Source organism: Camelus bactrianus, chromosome 35 (genome assembly GCF_048773025.1).
Source record: "Camelus bactrianus isolate YW-2024 breed Bactrian camel chromosome 35, ASM4877302v1, whole genome shotgun sequence".
In the NCBI taxonomy this organism is placed as follows: domain Eukaryota; kingdom Metazoa; phylum Chordata; class Mammalia; order Artiodactyla; family Camelidae; genus Camelus; species Camelus bactrianus.
Genome location: NC_133573.1, coordinates 14504029 through 14521522, shown reverse-complemented (window position 1 = coordinate 14521522; position 17494 = coordinate 14504029). Strand labels below are relative to the sequence as shown.

At 48.5% G+C, this 17494-nt stretch overlaps 1 protein-coding gene across 1 annotated transcript in view; it reads left to right on the top strand.

Annotated features, from left to right (window-relative positions):
• The window catches only part of LOC105071644 (uncharacterized protein C1orf94-like), a 39821-nt gene extending 23610 nt beyond the window's left edge, over positions 1-16211 (top strand). The window contains 3 exon segments of the mRNA XM_074358217.1: positions 3380-3457; positions 6958-7154; positions 12244-16211. Coding sequence (XP_074214318.1) covers positions 3380-3457; positions 6958-7154; positions 12244-12319 — 351 coding nt within the window. The 3' untranslated portion in view covers positions 12320-16211.
• Positions 16212-17494: the final 1283 nt, after the last annotated feature.

The window sequence follows — 17494 nt, the reverse complement described above, 5'->3', positions numbered from 1 at the left end:
AAGAGAGAAGGAAATCCCCTGAAAATCATCTCATCCTGTCTCTGTGCCCCTTCCCCTGTCCTTTGGGCCCCTGTGTCATTTCCTCCTTTACAACAGAGCAGCGAGTCTCACGGAGTGGGTGTCCCACGCAGAAGGTAGATCTACTCCACATAAAGCCTCTCTGCGCTGGTGCACCCGGCTTAGCCCCTGAATCTTAAATGGGGACTAAAGTAAAGGAGTTTAGCACAGTCTCTCTTTTTCTCTCCAAAGTTTTGTTTCCAAGCTTTTTTTTTTCGGTTTGCTCAAGAGAGCCCAAGTGCCCACCCTGTCCTCTTGAGGTGAGCGGTTGTAACGAAGTGTGGCGCGCGGGAAAATCAAAGTGCATCCGTCCCGTGTCTACAATTTGTTGTCCTTGCACAGGTCTGGAGAGAAATGCCCTGTTCACGTACCCGTGGGTCCACCGACCCCTTCACTGATGTTCCTCCACCCTTGCATTTTTGTGTTTGCTCACTCACACTCATCATTCATCCACCCGCTCGTGGATGGACTCCTCTTTGTATTCGTTCTTTTCATTCATTGAAATAGTGAGAAACCCTTCCTTCACACTGACCATAGGCTAAGCATCAACTCGATCAGGGGATTCCGAGGTGACTAAGAAGCTTGGAGTCGAGTACAAGTCAGGAACAAATCAAAGGCCAGCACTGTGTGCACCCCCACCTCTGACAGAGAAACGATTTGCACAATTTTATTTAGTGGAAACCCGTGCACTCTCAGGGCTCACCATGTAAAGCTAATGCAGTGATTCATTTTATGAAGATAGGGTGGTGTCTCACTGCCATGTTAACTTCTACTCTCTTGACTTTTGGAGCGGGTGAGATACGGACACACTTTTCAAGCTTGAAGGTCCTTTGTCTTCAGAGATGCTGGTGTTGGCATCACAGGGCTGACCCCGAGGTTCCTGGGCCCCTGGGTCCTATACAGCAGTTTAGACACTGAATGGGCCCAGCTGAAGTCCACTGCACACACCGACCCTCGCGGGTGGGAACGAGGGTCGGTGTAGTTTACGTTCTCCCAGCCCCTTGTGATCGCACAACGCCACCCAGCTTCAGGACGGCTGGTCCAGTAGCCTGATATAATAAAAAGAAGGCAGGTTTTGGAATCATCAGGCTGGGGTTTAAGGAAATTCTGCTGCTTCCAAGCTGTGTGGCCCTGGGCAAGTTAGCCAAATGCTCTGAGCCCGGGTTTCCTCACCTGTGAAATGGCCTAATAATTACAGCAGCGGCAGCAGCAAATGCTTGAGTCAGCTGTAAGGTTAATTGAATCCATGGATGAGAAAGGGCTTTGAAAAATCTAAAGGGTGATACAGCTGTTGGTTTGTATTATTATTCAGCCCCAATCTTCCTAGGAAGCAGGGTCAGGGAGCTCTGCAGACCTTGAGAAGACAGAGAGGAGAAATGGGGAACATTCTATCCTGGTCTCCTTCTCTGCTTGGCGTTAGGAATAAAGATGAGGTCCCAAATCCAGTGTACTCAGAGCTCCGCTGTGGAGGGTCGCAGAGCCCTGGAGGACTAAGTCCCCAGCACTAAGGGGCTCCAGAGGCTCCGGGCTGCTCAGCATAAATGACCTCGGCTCCCAGTGAAGGAGGGAGCGCACAGGGGGAGAGGCCTTGGCCTCAAGCAAAGAGGAGTGAGTGTTTGTTCATCCTTGCTCATGATTTTACAGAGTTGCAGTTTGAACAGCTAGAAATACCTTCCAAGTCGTGCAGTGTCACTCACACCGATGACTCCTGAAAATCCTCCCAGGACAGAACGGGTCATAGATCCTGGGCATGGGGAGGATGATGGCCTGGGGAGCTGGCTGTGGACAGCGGAGTGGGGAGGGAGTGAAACCGAGGAGGGACACTGAGAACCTGGCCTTGGAGCTGAGGGCTGGGAACAGGCAGGGCGGCCCCATCTGGCTGACTCCTCTGTCCTGGTTCAGGTCACCGTTGGGGTCACAGAGCCCAGACTGTGGTCATGGTGAGTGGGGCTGCCCTGGGCTGCAGGACTTGAAGGAAAGGGGGCAGGTGCACTGGTTTCAGGTGAAGGGGTTGGTGGGAGTCGGGGAGGCCCAGCCATGGTCAAGCGTCAGGTACACGGTAGCAGAGAGCAAGGAGGCTCTGAGAGGATGTACGCTCTTGGAGACCTGGAAAATGGGCACCAGGAGACCTGGGGGACTTCCCAGGCCCCTGCAGCAGGGATGCAAAGCCTTTTATGAGGAGCCTTTGGGCTCTGAGGAAGTTGTCAAGGGCACAGTGTCAGCCATCAACACTTTGACAACTGGCACAAGCTGAGCCCAGAATGGAGGCAGCATCTTGGGGTGCAGAATCTTCTGCAAAAACATATGGTCTGAGGGATGCTTTGGGTTTTGAACTGTATCTTAGGGGGTAACTAACTGGATTGGCAGGTAGAGGTAGTCTGGGACTGGAGGGGTCATGGGCTGACCCCACCCACAGGAGCAGTTCTGCTGTGCGTACACATGGACATGTAAGGCCACGTGGGACAGAGTTGTGTGGCTTCTACTTCCCATTGGGCTGAGCTGCCAGGCAGCCTCTTCAAGTGGAGGGTGTGGGGTTGGGGGAGCAGTGAGAGATGGTAAAAATACCTAACTTGCAGAATCCTTATTATGTGCTGTGCACTGTTCTAAGCGCTTTGGGTGAATGAACTCATTTATCTTCACATCAGTCCTCCTCGTCAGGTACAGACACGGGTGTACGTGTGGGCACATAGACGCACAGCAGCAGAGGCCCAAACGCGTATGCCCGGGCTCACAGTTGCACATTTGTGCACAGAAACCCACAGCTCCAGACACAAATGCAAGCACACGTGCAGATGTGCTGAAATAAACATGGAGGCAAGCTAGCACACACATGTACACAGATGCACACTGGCACCTCATGTCTTAGGGCAGGAATGGGGTTTGGGGAAAGGCACATAGAAAAAGGGTAAAGATAGCAACAAAGATAACTTGACTACTGTCACAGGCTTTACACGCTGAACACACATCATTTTACAGACAAGAGAAAAGACACTCAGAGAGGCTAAGTGATTTGCCCAAGATCACACAGCCACTAAGGGGCAGATCTGGGATTCAAGAGGCAGGCAGGTTCCTGAATCTCTTATCTTAAATATTCACTGAAAAGGCTGTGAATCCTGCTCACCACGGGCTTCCTGTGGGGTCTGAGTTGTGCTGGCTCGACCTGATTCCAGCTGGACTAGGCAACTAGAGGGTCTAGCCAGCAGTGTGGTGGGATGGGCTCAGCTGTTTGGAGATCCTGGCAAGTGAGCTGGAAGCTGAGCTGAGTGGCTGCTGCTCTCTGCCCGTTGCCCCGCGGCGCTGAGCCTCCCCCTTCTCTCCCCAGGGCCTGCACCCGCAGCGGGCAGCCCGGATGCCTTATCAGCAGACCCTGCACCCCCAGCTGGGGTGTTACTCCCGACAGGTGAGTACATGACTTCTTCACCTCTGAACCAGCTCCACAAAGGTCTGCAGGTTATAAGGACATCTGTTCCCTCGCCTTTGTCCAGCTGGTCACCCCCCATAATTACTGGCCCACCCTTGACCCCAGAGCACAGACACAAACACCAACATGCGTGTGGAAACAAACCAGTGTCCTCAGGTGACAATAACAGCTGGCCCTTACAGAGCCCCTACTGTGTGCCAGGCCCTTCTTTAAGGGCCTTACCTGCGTTAATTTAACCTTCAGGACCACCCTATGCGGTAGATTAGAGGTGAGGAAACCGAGACACAGAGAGATTAAATAATTTGTCCAAGGTTATCAAGTTAACACATGTTAGCTTTTGCTGTGGCAAAAAACAGCCTCAATATCTTCAAGATTTTCAGCAATAAAGTATTTAATTTTCACCCACAGTTGACAGGTGGGCTGAGCTGGGCTGGGACTGGGTTCAAGCCTGTTCCACACGTCCTCATTTCGGGCTCATGCTGAAGATACAGTAGTTCTTGCTGTGCTGGGTGGCTGGAGTGCCGGAGGGCCGGGCAGAAACACTTCTGGGAGGCCCAGCTTAGACCCTGGATGTAGTGACGGGTGCCCACCTTCCACCAGCCAAAGCAAATCACGTGGCCTTGCCCAGCATTGGTGAGGCTGGGGAGTCATCCCTTCCAAGCCAGTTTGTCAGTTAAAACACAAGACACCTAATTCAATTTAAATTTCAGATAAACAGTGAATACAATTTTAGTAGAGCTATGTCCGAAATACAGCATGGATCATACTTACTTGAAACAAAATTTTGCTGTTTATCTGAAATTCAGCTTTAATTGGGTGTTATATTTTGGTTTGCTAGATCTGCCCCCTCCCCTATGCCCATGGGTAAGTCATTGATCAATATCTACTTGACAGTGACACAAAAGCAGAACTGGGATTTGACCTTGGGCAGCCTGGCTTCAGGGTCCATGTCCCCCGCCCGTAACTCTGGTTTACTGCCTTTTGTGTACAGATACACAAAAATATAGTATCAAAGTAAAGCAGCAGAGACAAAAATACTAATACACACTCAGACACAAATAAAGATACAATTACATGCATGTGGCTCAGCTGCATGTACACACAAAACACAGAACAGCAGGTCCTGAGACAGTGACACCCTGGGGCAGGGATGGAGGTGTGAGGGAAGGAGCTGAGAACTGGCCGCATTCTCGGTCTGGCCGTGCACCCTCGCGTACAGACCCCACACTCACACCCACAGACTCCTCGGCCTCTCCTCTCTGCCTGGGGAGCCCTACCCTTTCTCTGCAAAGCACAGAACGTCCCCGTGGGCAGAGGAGGGCCCAGGGGTGTAGGCTGCCTTATTATGTGGGCTGGTCCTGCTTTTTCAGCAGGAGGAGCTTTGCGTCCTGAGATGACGTAAGCGTGAGGCAGGCTCGCAGAATCTCAGCGCGTCCCCTCTGCCCCACGAACAGTGACTCCGTCCGCCTAGCTCCAAAGTGGATGCTTTTAGACAAAGTTATGTATGTGCATATGTTTGAAAAAGTAATACAAAAACATGGTCCAAAATTTGCAGAATCTTAGAGGCAATCACTGTTCCTGGTGTCTTCGGTACCCTTGCTGTTTATACGTATCGATACAAACATTTTTACACAGATGTGGTATTCTGGGCACGCTGCTCTATCATTGCTTCTGTGAGCAGAGTGTATTTTGGAGATGATTCCAGAGCCCTGTGCACAGCTCTGTTTTATGGGTTTTATCAGTGACATGTGGTTTAGGGTACATTTTTGAGTAAAGCTTATAAAAGCTCTGGGACCTGCATCTTCTCTTTCATGTCAGTTTCCTCTCAGGTCCAGGCCCCGCTCCCCCAACCGTGAAAACCAGGCACATTTTCTGCCACGCTGACCCACGGGTGTCTGTCCTGGGAGATGCCTTCCTGGGTTCTCTCTGTGAGCTCTGGACACTTTCTGACCTTTAGCTCATCCTCTTGGGGTTTCGATGCCTGTATCCAGCATTAGCAGATCCTACATGTCCACTAAGGGAAAGATGGGGAAGGCCAGGAGGGAGGGGCTCAGGCTTTCAGGAGGAACAAGCATAGAGGTACGGGTCAGAGCCACGGGCTCTGGGCTCACCCCACTGGGATTCTGACAAAATGCAGACACTTGAAACACTAAGCAAGTTGCTTAACTTCTCCAAACCTCAGTTTCCTCATCTCTAAAATGGCCCTACTTCCCAGGGCTGTTTGGAGTTTAATTGAGAGAATCCAGAGGAAGGGTCTGGAGTACCCCAAGCACTTAATAAGTGCTAGCCTTGTCATCTTTTTAAATTATATAAGGATGTGCAGGATGAGAGAGGGCTGTCAGCACACTGAACCCCTGAGCAGCTTGGACCTCAGACTCTTACTGTTAAAATGGAAATCTAGAAATTTCCCCAGTTTTGACCAAAACACACAGGAGGTTGGATGTCAACTCCACACAAGACATTCAGAGCTGTCAGTGGTAGAATCCAGTGCTCACAATGTAATGAGCTCCCCATCATTTTACGTATTCAAACAGACACTTAGTAGTTTCTTCTTTCCTCTCTGCCCCCTCCTCTCCCTTTCCTGCACTCATTCATTTAACACATGTTTATTGAGCAGCTACCGTGTGACAGGCATTGTCTTAGGGCTAAGGATAAGCCAGTAAATAATACAGATGAGGTCCCTGCCTTGCCAGAGGCAAGATAGTGGAAGCCCTGCTTCTCAGTGGGGGTCTGATCCAGGAAGTCTCAGAAACCCAGTGAGTTCCTGTTTTCTCTAGGGTTTGAGCTGAATGCCGTTGCCTCTTGTCCACTCACACTGTCCAGCACTGTAACCACCAGCCATGTAGCTATTTAAATTTAAATCAATTAAAATTCAGTAAAATTTAAAATTCAATCACACTAGCCCCATTTCAAGGGCTCAATAAGCACACCTGTGTCTGATGGCTACCATATTGCACCATGCAGACGCAGATTTCCATCATCCATCACCGGAGTTTCCACAGGGCAGGGCTGTCTTGGACTTGGAGTCTGATGATATCCTGAGCTAGAAGCAAGGGATGTATAAATCTCAACAGCCTTTACTGAGATAGTAAAAATGAACAGGTGGTTATTGACCAAGGGAAGGTAGGGGAAAGGGAATGGACATGATGGAAGTCATATTCATTGGCTGTTTATTATATGCCAGTTCTCTCTACATATGTCAGCCGACTCAACCCCCAAACAATGGAGATAGTGTTTGCCCATTTTATGGATAAGGAAACTGAGGCTCAGATAAATGAAATAACTTGCCAGTCTCACATACAAGAGCTGGGTCCTATGCTTTTTCCAGCTCAACACATTGCCTTCTATGCACCTCATAGCAACTGAGGGGCACAGGGGCTGAGGGGTGGGGGCTAGGGCTAGGGTTAGGGCTGGGGAACTGTAACGTTTGGGAGCAGTGGGCATTGCTGGACCAAGCCCCTCTCCTCTCTGCCCTGCAGGTGACACCATATAGTCCACAGCAGATGGGACAGCAGGTTTTCCACTCTTCCTACACGCCCCTGCTGGGCTACATCCCCTTCGTCCAGCCCAACTATCCGTACTCTCAGAGGACGCCGCAAAAGCTGTCTGGCAATCCCCGAGACCCTTCCCCCATGGCAGGAGATGGGCCGCAGTGCCTCTTCCCCCAGGCATTCGGGTGAGTCTTCAGCCCACACTGGAAGTCCAGTTTGTCTCCAGGAAGCCTCCAAACAGGGGAGGTGGGTGCTTGGGGCCCCCCGGGTGCTTTCTTGGTACGTATGTCCCATGGCTGTGGGGAGGGGAGACCTTATGCCTGGGTCCAGAGACTGGGTCCTGGATTCCAGAATCTGATGTGAGGTGAACCTGATCTGAATCTGGTGGGGCCCTTTTGGAGGCCCATTTTGGGGCTGAGGGTGCTAGAGTCTGGTGCAGAAACACAGCTGCATGGTCAGGAATAGATGGGGACACCACCCACAGCAGGTGACAGGTCGTGGAGCATGGCGAATATGCCCTTACCCACTTGCTTGGTTCACAGCCAGACATGGCCAGGTAATCCTCTTACAGCTCTCTCCCCTGCTTACTGCATCCTGAGCACCTTGCCAGGCTCCTCTCTCGAACATCCCAAGGACTCCGTGACCAGTGCTGCCGAAGGGCCCCCTGTTGCTTATCAGGCTGCTCACACTTTCTACCCAAAGTACCCCCAAACAGCAGAGGAGGGGGGCTGAGCAGCAAACAGCCAACACAAACTCAACATTTTGGCTGGAAATTGCACACAAACTTTACGTGCTAGTCAGTAAGAAATGTCTGTTTGTTGTTTTACTGTAACAATGCACGGTGTCTCATTCCCACCCAACATCTCTTCACTATTGATGCTCTGAGACGCAGGCAGTGCCCTGTCATTCCTGAGAATCCGAGTGCCTGGGGCACACCCTGGCACATGTGTGCCCTGTTTGAGAACCTCCATTTATAGGATAAGGACCAAATTCCCCAACTGGACATCGATTTCCTTCCTCCCCATCACTGCCCCTCACCGTAGTGTCTGCAGGTGCCCCAGACTCTTACGCCTTCAATCAGTGTTTCCCCGAATGTCTTGTTAAAGGGGATAAATGCTAGAAAGAGGTTTCTACAGTCAGATCTGTTTGGGAAAAGAAAGGTGGAAACAGAGATACACAGATTTCTTAACTGCTGGAATTCACAGATTATTTAATTTCCTAGGGTGCCTGGGGAACATTCAAGAAGGTGATTGATAGTATCATTTGAACATAAAACCCATGACCCCTTGTTTCTTTTTGTCTCCTTTTTCTTTTCCTCCCTCCCTCCTTCCCTCCCTCCCTTCCTCCTGCCCTCCCTTCCTCCCTCCCTCCCAACCCTTTCTCTCCTTCCCTTTTCTTGTAGAGCACATCATGGTGTGTTTCACCAACACACTGTTGAAAGCTCTGTCTCAATTCACATAGTTACGATGAATTTAGCCTGTAGGGGACCATTGATGAATAGGATGTGTTTCTTCCTTCCGAGGCTGAGAGCGGATGAGCAGGGGGAGCAGTGATGTCAGTGCCCTGACAAAGTGAAGGCCATCGATGTGCCTAAGCACAGAGGAGGGATCCCTGCTGGGTGAACAGTGAGGGCTGCAGGAAGGGGAGGAACCTGGTTGAAGTACTAGATTTATCCCTGAAAAAGGTGGAAAATAGGAAAAGGAAGGTTAAGCTTGGATGATAAAGGCTGTGACTGGTGGGCCTGGGGATCCAGTGCAGATCTGTGAATGTCAGACTGAACTGATGGGATGGAGAGGAGACTATACGCAGGAGAGGGTGGAGTCTGGAGGTGACTGTAGAGTCTGTAAGAGTGGTTCTCACCTCCCTGGAGGCAACTGCACAGGGAAGGCAGCCTACCTGCAGGCTGGCAAGCTCCCTGCTTCCATGCTGTGGCTCCAGGCTCAAAGTAAGAGAGACTCTCTGCAGAAGCCAGAGCTGGTGCACTTGGAAGGGAGTGTGGTCCCAAGGTCTCATCGGTCAGCGGTTGGGCCCCACTGATTGGGAGCAGTGAGAGCGGAGGGTTGAGACCTGGCCTCTGGCTGTCTTCAGAGGGGCAGGGAGGGGAAACGGAGCGAACAGGAGACTGAGGAAGGAGCAGTCTTAGAAGTGGGAGAGGGCCTGGGGACACTGAGGGCAAAGGAGGCGAGTGATGGGGAGGAGTAGCGATCAGCAGAGGGGAATGGTGGCCTGAGAGTCTTGGGAAAACCAGGAAAGTGAGGCTGGAAGAGCGAGGCAAGGGATGGAGGCCCGTGCCCCCAAAGGGGTGATTGTTCGCACAGAGTAATTTGTTGAGCCATTTCCATGTGCCTGGCACTACTCTGGTTACTGGAGTGAACAGGACCAAGTGCTTCCCTCTGCCCTGCCAGGAGGAGAAATAGACACTATGGAAATCAGCAAGCATCATACATGTCAGGTGCGGGGGAGGAGGGCTGGAGAGGATGATGGGACGTCTCTTGAGCCAAGATCTGAATGAAATGTGAGGATGAATCATGCATAAATATGGATGATGAGCACTCTGGGCAGAAAGAAGAGAAATGCAGTGTCCCCAGGATAGGAGATGTATCTGGGGCACAAGGAGTGGGGGAGAGAGAGTGGGCAGAACCAAAGTTGGAGAGGTGGCAGGGCCAGACTAGGCAGAGCCTGGTAGGCGTGGAAGGAAGAGCTGGGAGAAGCCATCGACGCTCCGAGGTTCTCTGCGTAAGGAAGACGACTCGACCAACGTACGAAGAGTGGACTATGAAGTAAGAGCTGGTGGAGGGGACCAGAGGAGGAGCCTTTATAGCTATCCAAGCAGGAGGTGCTGGTGGCGTAGACGGGGACAGTGACCATGGTGGGGAGACAAGAGAAAAGAGCTGGAGTGTTTATTTTCTTGGTAGAATTGACAGGAGTTGATGATGGCTGGATGTAGAATGAGGAAAAGAGAGGAGTCAAGCTTGACTCTTAGGTTTTTGACCGGTGTCCGTACAAGCGGCAATTCCAAGCTACCAAGGTCCAGATAATGAGAGCAAAGATCTGCTGATCAGGAGTTTGGTTTTGGATATGGAAAGTCTGAGATGCCTGTCAGACACATGAGTGGAGTTGTTGATAGGCAGGTGGATATAGGGGAGAGTTTGGGGCTGGTAATATAAGTTTGGGAATCATTAGCATATAGATACTATTTAAAGGCATGGGATGGGACGAGATCGCCCAGGGAGTAGATGTACCCAGAGAAGAGGAGAGGCCCAAGGACTGAGCCCTGGGCTCCAACACGTAGAGAGGCTGGGGAGATGCGGAGGAACCAGCAAAAGGTCTAAGAGGTGGGAGAGAAAATAGGAGGCTGTGGCGTGCAGGAAGCCAGGTGAAGAGAGGGAGGGATCACACCATGAGAATAACACCTGGGCGCCGTAGGATGGAGCGTGGGAACGCTGAGCACAGTGGTGGTGCTGGGGCCTACAGTCGTGCTGCAGAGGCTGCCCTGGACAGGGAGGGAAGCAGAGAAGAGAACCAAGAGACTAAACCACATGAAGTGGGAGAGGAAGGAGCAGGTCACCTCCATGTTCTCAGGGAGGAAGGACGGGAGCCCTCCCTGCCCTCTTCATACAGCCATCGGGGTAAGATAACTGTACAACTTATCTTCCAAACAATAACCAGTATGATAGTTAAAAAAGAACATAAATATTAATCACACTGAAAATACCAGTGTAGAAACTGTCCCAGGCCAACTAGGACAGCTCACTATGCTCAAGAGGCAGTCAAGCTCCTCCTCCTCCTCCAGGAAGTATTCCTTGATAGCTATAGTCCACATGGATTGCCCAGCTCCCTGACCCTCTGGTGTGTGTCCTGTCCAGATCATGCCCTTGGCAGCTGATCTGACAAGAAGTTCTAAGCTGAAGGGCTCAGATGTGTGGGGTGTGGCAATCTGATAGGAGGTATGTCATGAGTAATTCGTTCCCAGTAATTATTAAATAGTTAAGAATGTGTTATGGCCTTTATTTTATAAATCAGAGTGGAATTCAGAGTATGCTTATAATAACATCACTTCCAATCATTTCTTTTCTAGTATGATTTTTGAAAAAGAGCGGAAGAGGTGGGGTTACCACTGGCATTAATTGTTTATCTGGTTCCTACCTTTTGTCAGGTCCTGGGCTGGGTGCTGGGTGTAAAATGGTGAACAGACCAAAAACTGTCCCTGCTCTCATGGAATTTCTTTTAGTGAGGAGGGAATCAAACAACCCCAAGCCTCGCTTGTCCACGGCCGCTCACAGTGACCAGCAGATCCCGATCCCAGCTGAGGCATTAGAAATTAATGTGATGGTTTGTTCCCATTGCTTCTACCTTGCCCCCTCCCTCCTCCTTTTTGTTTCATCAATTCACGGGAGGGCGCCGCGAACGTGAGCATCTTCTGTAATATGCATCTGCCCAGCAGAAAAGTGGCTGAGAATCCCTGGATTAGACTAAATCTAGCCGTTGGCTCTGCCGCAATTTGTATGGAGCTCCGTTCCATTCATTCAAAGTATCCTAGCAGATGGGGAAAGAGATTGCAATAGGATACCAGAAGTGTGAGTAAACGATTCCATCTGGAGAGGTCAGGGAAGGCTTCACAGAGGAGATGACGTCTAAACTCTCATTTGAAGTATGAATAGCAGGGTGCTGGGGAGAAAAAGCAGCAGTGTGTGTATTTCTGCTCTTGGAGGGTGAGGCTCAAATCTTCTTGCCTCTTCCTCCCCCAAGGGTCTAGCAAAGTCCCATGCACCCAGCGATGCCTCAGTGCTCGCTTCTCGGCCAGCCTGGTGTGGAACCGGAGAGCCTGACTTAGCCTGGTGCTGAGAAGGGGAGAAAGAGCCCTAGGACCATGCGGGACCTCACACTGGGACGTGGCCCTGAGTTCTCCAATGCTGTACAATTTTCTGAGGGACCCACAGGGTCCTCTAAGGCCAGTAGAGTGGCTGTATGTCCACAGGTAAGGTGCTCAGATCTGGAGAGGCTCCCTCATCTGTGGTCCTGGAGACAGTATAAACCTGGGAGAAATGGTCCCTACAGGCCACCATCCTGACCTAACTAAGTGGCAGAAGCTCTTTGTTGTCCTGCAGTTGTATCATTTTAATATTTTTTTTTTGTTATTGCTAAAACTTTCAGCTTCCAAGACTGTCCTGATCTTCCCCACCTCTGACAGCCACAAAATTAATATTTTCCTTTTCCTAATATCTCGGCTGACAACAGGAATTTCATCATGACGTGCGTTTCTTTCTCCTCCAGGTTCGGCTCGACGTCTGGCGGGCCCCTGATGAACAGCCCCTATTTTTCCTCCAGTGGGAATGGCATAAATTTTTAGATCTCCATCTCATCCCCCTCCTCCTGCCTTAGCCCCGGGATCGGGACTAAGGGCTCTCTGGGATTCTGGGTTCTGCAACAGCTTGGTGTGAAGTTTGGAAAACCAAGGTTCCGACCAGGTCGCAGTCAGAAAACAGCAAGACCAGATGCATCTCTCGACCAACACTCACACACACAGCCTCCCCTGCCACACGCGGCACAGACCACACACACACACACACACACACACCCCTCATATTCATACTCACTTGCTCAACCACATATGCATCTGTATTTAGCTAACATGAGTGATTTTTGTTTTTGTTGTTGGTAAAATAGAAGTAAGACACTTAATTTTAGAAAGTTTGTATCTTATGATAAAAGTATGAGCTGCTTGAAGTGGAGCATGCCTATTTATTTTCTGTGATGTTCTGCGTAATCTTCCCTGCTTCTTTTCCCCACGAGACTCAGCGTTTACCGGGGACCTAAAGAGAGACCACAGGCTGCCATCCTCCAAGTGATGCTCTCTAAATAATGGACCCCAGGGATCATAAACTTGAGGGCTTATCTCTCCCCTTCTGTGATCCACTCACTTCTCAACAGCCCAGTTTATGCAACTCAGGAATGGATGTAAAAGAGATGCACCCTCCTCTGCCCTATCCAGGTGGTAATTTTACAGACAAAGTCTCTCTTGGGCAGAAGATGGGAAAATGTGCCTGCAAATCAATTCCAAATATAATTCTAGATGTGACAGACTATTTTTAGTGACTGTACCTCAGTGCCCAAGCTAGAGGTCAACCTCAAAACCACCCCTAATGGTCCTGTCCCTGGACCATTCTCTATCAGCTTTTATCAGTGACTTGAATAAGGACATTGAGAGCATCTTGATCACATTTATGGAGGACACAAATCTGAGACGAGGAGATGGCCTGAGTCAGTGGTACACATATCCTTTAATGCTCCCATTCTACACAGGCATCGTTAAGAAGCTATTCTGAGTCTGGACAAAGCCACAGAATCATTCTTCCTATGGTGGTCCACGCAGCCAACATGATCAGGGATGGTCTATGAAATGAAACTCAAGTGCAATCCTTTGGCAAACCCTAACATGATGAAAAGAAACAGAAAGTTAATGTAATGACCTCCTCTTGGGTCTAAAAATGAACCATGCACTTACAGGTGGACCAACTTTGTCAGTTCTAAGTTGCTCTATTGCCACCCCTGTACCTGAAAGCTTTGGACCTCCCTGGCCGAGGCCAGTGAGAGCCAGGGCTGGGGAACATTAGGAGCCCAATCCTGACTGCGATGAGAGGCTAGGGGTCTGGAAGTCACCAGTGTCTCACGATGGGCTTAAGTCCAGTGCCCACGAGAGCTTTTCTTTTGCCTTCGCAGTGTGACATGATTGGCCTCACTGGCTTTTCTTCCTAGATCCCTGGAAACCAGTTTCTCTCCCAAGTCCTCTTAGGACTTGTGCCTTCTCCCCTTCTCCATGGTCTAAGTCTGAAATTCCCCCTGAGTCCTTCAGCCCCTTTCCACAAAGCTGACCCTGCTTCTATCTAGCACATCGTGTTCTTGCTGACATCCTTGGTTAACAGTCTAGACTCTCCACTGATTGGGAGACACCGGTTAGTTAGAAGTTTTCACAAATTCAAGAGCCCTTTTGTCCCCTGAAGGGCTTCCTCCTCTTATTGCTGTAGGCACTAACCCAGGCTGGGCCATAGTTTACCACCCTCTCCTGATCTCAGCATGCTTTCAGGCAGGAGAGACTAAGAGACAGAGCGTGGATTTGTCCTTGGCCAGACGTGGGTTCTTAGCCACTTTCCAACTCTGATATTGGGCAAAGAATTTATCCTCTCTGAACCTCAGTTCTACTAATGATAATGTTAACGGCTGTGAGGATTAAAACATAATTAGTCTCAATATCGGTTTAATGTCTACTTAATGTACCTTTGTGGTTTTAAGATGGCAGAGTAAAGATATTTCTGTCCCTCTTCTCTTGAAATTTACCCCCAAGTAAGAAGGAGAATAAGAACGTCCATGCAGACTCCGTTCTCAGTGAAACCAGGAGAAGCCAGCAATTGCATCTGCCATAGACAAGGGCAGAAGTGGGGTGGAGGACGGTACATGCCTTAGCAGAAGAGGGGAAGATCACACCGAAATGCCTGCCAAAGCGCTTACCAGTCAGCAAGAAGCAAACCACTTTCCCCGCAGAGCCTGTAGGTCTCAGGACGTGACGGGTGCTGGACACTATGGATGATGGGGCCGAAGAGAGATGAGAGCAAGGAGCTGATATAAGAGGTGACTTCTATCCTGGCCCCACAAAGCCAGGGGCCACAGACAGTTCTATTGGAGATAGGTACTTTCTCTGAAGAAACTTACAGATCATGCTTAAGGATTGTGGAGATGAGGGTGCAGGTGGAAAATGGGCATCAAGTGAAATACACATACACACCCAATGCCAGCAGCTAGACTTTACCCAAGAGGCAGGAGTTTGGAGAACTGCCCCAGAGGCACTTGGCGGTACCAATGAAAATGACCCTATGCTCATGCCCTTTCACAAAGAGCTTCCAATCAACTTTTAAGGACTTAATGTTTAATAGGAACGGACAAACTCCAACAAGAAAGACATAGATCAAAATAAGGTAAAAAGGAACCAAAAAGAGAAGGGGAGCATAATATTCTCAGGGAGGTAAGAAAAGACAGTAAATTTTAAAAATAAGACAATATGCTATATGATTATTTTTAAAAATCAGAACAAGAAAGTGCTTTTGAAATTGAAACAGTGATAGCTGATTTAATTTTTTCAGTGGAAGGGGCTGGAAACTAACATCAAAGAGATCTTATGAAAAGGAGAATCTTTATTTTATTTTATTTTATTTTTTGAGAATTTTTTTAAAGACACAGGGATGGATTATAGGAGATAAAAGATTTTTTAAAAATGAGATCAGTCCAGGAGACCAATATCTGGCTAATGGGAGTTGTAAGCAGAACAGTGAAAACAGAAGGAAGGGAAGTATCAAAAGAAAAACATAAGAAAATTTCCCAGATTGACTAGTCCAGACCAGTGCTCAGCAGAATGAATGAAAAAGAGCTACATCACGGCACATCACTGTGCAATTTCAGCATATCAGGGACAAGGGCAAGATTCCAAGATTTTCAGAAAATCTTGTTCACACACAAATGTTCAGGAACCAGAAAGGCATCAGATTTCTCTACGGTACCTTTGGAACCTAGAAGATCCTGGGATAAAGCTGTCACTGCTTCAAGTGCAAATGATTTTTAACTTGAAAGTCTAAACCTAAACTCTATCTGTGAATGTAGAATGAAGATGTTTTCAGATATGCAGAGTTTCAAAAGATTTGCCTCCTTGTACCTTTGTCAGGACGCTGAGGAAGGATGCAACCCACGAAGACAGGTGGGTAGACCAAGACAGAAGACATGCAAGAGAAGAAACATGTATTCTCAGTGGGAGGGAGGCTGAGCACCTGGTGAAAAAGGAAGGTCTTAGCTCAAGAACCATAAAGCAGAGCCTAGAAAGTCACCACCACCAGTTCAGATTAGGGTGAGAACCTGGAGACCTTAGATGTTGTGTGTTGGCAGGAGGGACTGGGCGGGGATGCAGAAAAAGAAAATGACAGTTTATTCCAACAGAATTGACTGTGTGAAAAGTTGTATTAAGAGTTGTTTTATAGCGGTTGGTGGGGGTGGGAAGATTCAGCTCTAAATTCAAATAAAAAATGAAACAACTTATTAATTCAGCAGTGAACAGTATTTATGTGCTCATAATAATAAAAGGCCCAAATACAGATTTAACCAAAATTTGTGTAATTAGTATTGTGCAAGGATGGAGGTGAAGAGAGGGGTGTGAAAAGAGCTAAAATCCTTTTTATCATAATAGGAAATCTGTAGGTAACATCTAAAATGGATGATTCGAGAAATTGTGGAGTTCCTATAATGGTCTACAAATGTGGAGGTAAATCCCAGAATAAAGAGTCAAGAGGGTTGACAGAGTTGCCTGTGGGAAGAAGGATGGGTTTGTGAGGGATGGTAGCCTGGGGCTCACTGTCTTCTTTGTGAATCTTTTAGTCCTTAATGGCTTTTAAAACATGTGTATGTATCACTTTAATAAAGAATAAGCATTCATTTAGAAAAAGAGAAAGTGCGTGCAGAACACCATCTAGCGTGGTGCCTGGCACATGGTAGATGTCAAAAATGTTTGTTGAATTGTATTGAGCCACATTCTGACCCAGCTAGAGCCCACTGCCCAAGCCCTCATTCCAGGATGTCTGAGAATGTGATTCTCAGAAGCCTCTATGAATTTTTTCCCTAGGAAATTCTTTGAGGGGAATCTTAAGGGAGGGCTGGAGCCAATGCCCTGAGTTTTTCCAACACATCACACTCCTTGACTCTGCTCACGTCTCAGAGAATTTCAAAAACACTTTGGGGAGTAATGGGAACTGGGACCCTAAGGACTGGGATCCTGAAGTCTAGGAGGGGATTGAAAATCCCCATCTCTTCTCTGTGTTCCTTCCAAAACTCTTCTCCTCCATTCAGCACATGTTCATCGGAACTTTTTCTTAGGGATACAGCAATGGGCAAGACAGACACAGTGCCTGCCCCCATGCACCCTAAGCTTAGGCATTAAATCACAGTGACTATGAAAGACAATGAGTTTATCACAGGGCTATATGAGAGCACACAGCAGGACTCCCATCGCAGTTCAGAGCATCAGATAAGTGACGTCTGCTCTTTTTAACATTCCTGGGCTCTGCAGCTAATTCTCATCTGATATGTTTTCAAGTCACACCACCCCCTCCCCGCTGGTCTCATTCCTCAGAACATATTTTATTTGCAGATCTTGAAACTAATGATAGTCCATGTGTGGTTTAAGCAATGAAATTGAAGAGTAGCAAAATTGTGGGTTCCAGAAATACTTAATAAAATAAAAACAGCTACAAAATCACTGAGCACTTATGATGGAACAGACACAGTGCTATCTATGTCACCTTTATTATCTAATGTAACATTCTTAGTAACTCTGTGAGATATAGGTAGGTAGGCAGGTAGATAGATAGATGTGAGTTATAGGTAGATAGGTAGGTAGGTAGGTAGGTAGATAGATAGATAGATGGCATGTGTAGAAGCCAAGGTTCAGAGTGATTAAGTATCTCATTAAGGTCATGTGGTAAGTGATTCA